General features: G+C 42.4%; 1 protein-coding gene across 4 annotated transcripts; it reads left to right on the top strand.

Moving 5' to 3' along the window:
* The first annotated feature begins 303 nt into the window (after window positions 1-303).
* On the top strand, window positions 304-4,698 carry LOC147641362 (putative trehalose-phosphate phosphatase C). 4 transcript variants are annotated; one of them, XM_086820859.1, is made up of 13 exons: window positions 304-714; window positions 1,139-1,233; window positions 1,560-2,044; window positions 2,248-2,388; window positions 2,478-2,549; window positions 2,672-2,794; window positions 2,894-2,950; window positions 3,085-3,186; window positions 3,309-3,386; window positions 3,473-3,542; window positions 3,636-3,706; window positions 4,079-4,171; window positions 4,265-4,698. In XM_086820859.1, exons 3-13 carry the CDS (start codon window positions 1,712-1,714, stop codon window positions 4,325-4,327), a joined length of 1,203 nt encoding a protein of 400 aa, XP_086676985.1. In that variant the 5' UTR covers window positions 304-714; window positions 1,139-1,233; window positions 1,560-1,711; the 3' UTR covers window positions 4,328-4,698. The 4 variants fall into 4 exon arrangements, with proteins under 4 accessions (XP_086676985.1, XP_086676972.1, XP_086676976.1 ...); XM_086820846.1 differs by having other exon boundaries at window positions 4,079-4,698; XM_086820854.1 differs by lacking the exon at window positions 304-714 and adding an exon at window positions 942-1,003 and having other exon boundaries at window positions 4,079-4,698.
* Window positions 4,699-4,901: the final 203 nt, after the last annotated feature.

The following is a 4,901-nucleotide window of genomic DNA, read 5'->3' as shown; positions in this document are numbered from 1 at the left end:
GCAGCGTGTGGGCTTGGGTATAATCGCACTTGCCAGCTGGCCCATTTTCTTTTTTCCTTGTTTTGTCCTCATACGTTTGCCGGTTTTTTGTCGTGCAGGCTGTCTCCCGGGCGCCCTAGTGTGTTGACAATTTTGTCCGGTCTAGAAAGGCGCAGCGAGCAGCGGCAATCTCGATATTGGTTTTGTGCGAGCAGGAGACACACAAGTCTTTAAAAAAGAAGGGCGAAAAGGCGGGCCCAGATGGCGGCTTTACACCAGGACCTTGGTTTTTTTATAAATTCAATTCTTTATTGAAGAAAGCTTCAACCCCCGCCATTACAGCTCTTTTCGCTCTACCACTCTGCATGCGACACCAGCAACCACACGCGCCGCCATAGCCATAGCCATAGCCATAGCCACAGCACGCTTCAACGCGCCCCCGTTAACACGAGTACGCGGTTTATTAATGCTAGTTGTTTACTTAGCAGGAGAGATCTCCTTTTCTGGGCAACTGACCGTGCCCTCCTTCCCTCGTTTTCGTTCGACAAAAGAGAAACCCACTGGCGCCAGGGTGAGAGAGAATCAAGCGACGTTTTCTGCGTGACAAAAAGTGGGCTCTGCTCCCATATTTGTTTTTCAGCCCCTCTACACGAATCTGGAGCACGACTTTCCTGTTGGCTCGAACGATTCACATGTAGAATACAGCATCCCACATTCAAACTTGTCGCTCTCTAGGTGAGTACGTTGATTCCCATTACCAAGTGAATCTGTCTTTCCACAATGACACCCTAGCACATTGGTTTTGGATGCGATTTCTCCCTCGGTTTTAGTGGTGGACCTTTTTCAAAAGGATTTTATCAATCTTCTGCGTTAGAGAGCTCTCAGCGCATGCATATATTTGACACACCAACACACCAACACACCAAGTCATAGCACTCTCAGTATTGTCCTGCACACTATTTTCACGATCCAGTTTTGTCCATGTTTCTCCTATTTAAGTCTCTACAACTCTCTACTGCTCAAGGTCTCTTTGTTTCTTTGTTTTACATGTAATTTGACACACATTGGCAATTCTCACCCTTTTACCTCCACCTCTTCATTCCTCCTCAACTTTCAAGGAACTTTTGACTTAAGAAGTAATTGGTCATCATTGATACAGGCCATATTGCCTTGCCAACAAGCTGTGTGAGAGAGATCCTCCCATTTAGCCTCAGCATAATCCTTTCATGGGAACAGAATCTTCTGTCAAACAAGGTAACGTGATTTTCTTGATAAGGTTAAGCTGCTTAATTCAAAGCCTATTAGGTGTAAGGTTAATAAAGCATAAGGTATGCAAACTCTCGTTTCATGCTATCCTACCATGTGTCAGCCATGCGTAACATGGCACAAATGATAAATCAATGCATTTGGCCCTATCATGTGTAATGTGTACATCACATGGTTGAAAGGGTTGCATTTTGTTTATTTATTTTCAACAGAATTCGACCTATGGAGGGTTTACAGCCAACTAGTGGATTAGTAAAGTAAATTCCATGAGGTCTGTTCTTACAGGCAGATTGACCTTATGATGGTTATTGCAGGTGTCCCTGTTGATCTCCTTGCATTTATGTAATGCCTTTGAAAATCAAGTGTAAAGCGTTGCCTGGATCCCTATAGAAGTTATCATTCTCTCATTGAGAAACCAGCTGAGGTTTCTTAGCAAGGAAGCTAGCAAAGGAAGTTAGCTGCTAGAATGGCCGCTGCCAAAACGAAACATACCACAATGGTCAAAGACCCCTTGCCCCTCTCTGCCTCCATGTTCCAGTTGGTGCCTCTATCTGGGTCATCTAATGCCTTGCGTTCTTATACTTCAAACACCAGCTTGTTCGCTAGCCCGACTTCAAGTGTACCTGTGTACTCGTCTATAATGAGGAGAATCACCCCAAACAAAGTTGAGAATGGGTTAGCCTATGGCTGGCTTGAGGCCATGAAAGATTTGTCACCTCCTCGCATGAGGCGTTTACAAAGTGATCCGTTTGACAAGTCAGATAGTGATGCGTCGGACATGCACTACAGGGCATGGATGGTGAGTCTCCTTCACATGTTGGTCTTCCGTTTCTTTGTGACTAGATTGCATGAGGTTGTGTATAGGTGCGTACTTGTGCGTTGTTTAATGCTTCAGTTCCCTGTATTGGTAACATGCAATTCAGTTCATTCCTTTTTGGCTGATTTGTTTTCCTTGTTTTTCAAAGTAGGCCTCATGAGTGTTACACTGTCTTTCTTGTACAGGCAAAGCATCCATCCGCATTCGACAAATTTGATAAAATAATTGAAGCCGCAGCCGGGAAACGCATTGCAGTGTTTTTAGATTATGATGGGACCCTCACACCAATAGTTGAAGACCCTGAATGTGCTTTCATGTCACATGAGGTATTTTGGTCAAACACGCGCAGTCACTGTTGCTGCAAAGGTTTCAATGATGTAATGTTTCTAAATATGTGTTTCTAATGCAAATTCAGATGCGTGCTGTGGTGAAAGAGATAGCAACTTTGTTTCCAACCGCAATTATTACTGGTAGAAGTAGAGAGAAGGTGCGGTATTTGGTGCCTTAATGAACCCATTATTTTTAACACATAATGTTCTTCAACTTGTGTACCTACTATTCAGAACCTGGTTTTTAATATGATTCACTCGTCTTTTATTTTTATGGCAGGTTTATGAATTTGTTCAACTGCCGGAGCTATATTATGCAGGAAGTCATGGTATGGACATTATGGGACCTGCAGAGGGATGTAACGGTTTCAAGGCTCAGGGCACAAAAGCTCTAGATGAGAAGGTAGTTGTCACCTGAGCTCCGCACCGGGCGAAAAGGCCATGAAATGTAGTCGCACTTGGTTCAATGTATACTAACGCATGTCGTGATTGCGTGGTACAGGGAAATGAGATGGTTCTTTTTCAGCCAGCTAGTGAGTTCTCGATTGTGATGAATGAGGTAAGTGATAAACTCTCGAAAAGCAGAGGGTTTCATAATCAAAGTGAGATGTTATTTTGGTTGAGCTTCTGCATGATGATTTTTTTGATGCTGTGGTCCATCTTTCTAACAAGGGCGGTGGATTCGTTGCATAGGTTTTTAAGTTGTTGGAGGAGAGAGCTAAAAAGGTCCCTGGAGCAAAGGTTGAGCACAACAAGTTCTGCATAAGTGTTCATTTTCGATGTGTGAAAGAGGAGGTAACTTGTTGCGGTGGGATTATCTTGCCATAACTGTGGCACAGTGTATATGCATCTGTGGGAAATAGTATTTTGGTAATGACATTGGAAATTGATTAGTTCTTGTTTGATCTGCCCAATAGAACTGGCTAAGTCTAGCAGAGCAAGTGCAACATGTCCTGAATTCATATCCAAACCTTCGCCTCACACAAGGTCGAAAGGTAAGGCTTAAATATTAGCATGTCTTGGAGTTTGGAACAAGCATAACTGGAACTGAAAATATTAGCATGTTACATTTGTGATTCAGATCTTGGAAGTTCGCCCTTCAATTGCATGGAACAAAGGAAAGGCACTGGAGTACTTGCTAAGAGCACTTGGTAAGCGTAAATATCTCACTTGATGAGTAGTGGTACTAAATGGTTTTATCTGTTGCGCTCTTGTTCTGATTTTTTTTTCTTAATTTTTCAAAGGTCTGAGGAACCGAAATGATGTCTTCCCAATCTATATAGGGGATGATCGAACAGATGAAGATGCTTTCAAAGTAAGTGCGTGTGGCAGCTTGCAAAGTCTGCTGTAAATATCTGTGACTAAATCAATGACAAGCATGCTCTAAATCAATGACAGGCACAGGGCATCAAGTAATTTGACTAGCTTTAGGTTCAACAGTGACATTCTTGTAGTGGCATTGTGCGCATGCGCATCTGGCCATGCATGACGCATTTGTGTATATGTGTAGTGTGTGTATATATGCATGCATGTGTGCACATATTGATGTATATATGTATATATATAATACACACACATGCCCGTGCGCACCGACAAGTCTCTGCACACATGCATGTGCATTGATAAGCCCATGAGTTGGTCCAAGCTCCCGTTTGCTTATTTTATTACTGTCAATTGGAATATCTAGGTAGTGGCTCGACGGAAGCTCGGCCTTGGCATACTGGTATCAAATGTGGTCAAAGAAACAAATGCCATGTGTTCACTTCGTGATCCAAATGAGGTGCTAGTCATTAAAAGTTGCTCTAATGCTTCATGTATTTTTCTTAGCTTTCCTATTGACAAACTGGACTATTGGCTACTGTGTACGTTCCAGGTCCTTGAGTTCTTACAGCATCTGGTGAAATGGAAACGCAGACGCTTGAGCAGGTTGCTGTAAACTTGTGAATCCAAGCGCACCATTAATAAGAGTGCAGCTTGCGTTGTACACTAGTTAGTGGCTCACCCCTCCTCTGGAGGAGGGGTGACCACTTTCTCATACACAAGGCTAAATGCCATTTACATGTCAGCAAAACAGGAATTAGATGAAGAGGCCTGCCTGCATGGATCTTTTAAGGAAAGATTTCTGTCAGGAAAATATATAGGGTTAACATGCTTCATCAATTTTGAAGAATAACACACATTTATATAAAGAGTGTACTGTGTGATGTCTTCTCGCTTATGGTAACAGTTTTACTAGTCTCCTACAAAAGCTTTTGTATTTTTTAATTCATTAATACTGCAGTAATGGCAAAATAAACATTCTTGGCATTGTGGCATAAGAACCATCAAATCTATTGCTTTTTTATTTTACTTACTAAGGCACATCCTTAAGAATTTAATTTCTGCTCAAGGCTTATGCACCTGTGCTCCTGTGTGCACTTTCCTTCTTCCTTTTAGCGAGGTGAATTGTTGGCTTACAATGTCACCAATGAAAGTGTGGTAGGACATGCCACAACTTCCGACGACATAGT

This window comes from Cibotium barometz, chromosome 2, assembly GCF_041138505.1.
Source record: "Cibotium barometz isolate CiBa-2024 chromosome 2, ASM4113850v1, whole genome shotgun sequence".
Lineage (NCBI taxonomy): Eukaryota > Viridiplantae > Streptophyta > Polypodiopsida > Cyatheales > Cibotiaceae > Cibotium > Cibotium barometz.
The sequence above is the reverse complement of the archived record's forward strand: the minus strand, read 5'-3'. Positions and strand labels throughout refer to the sequence as shown.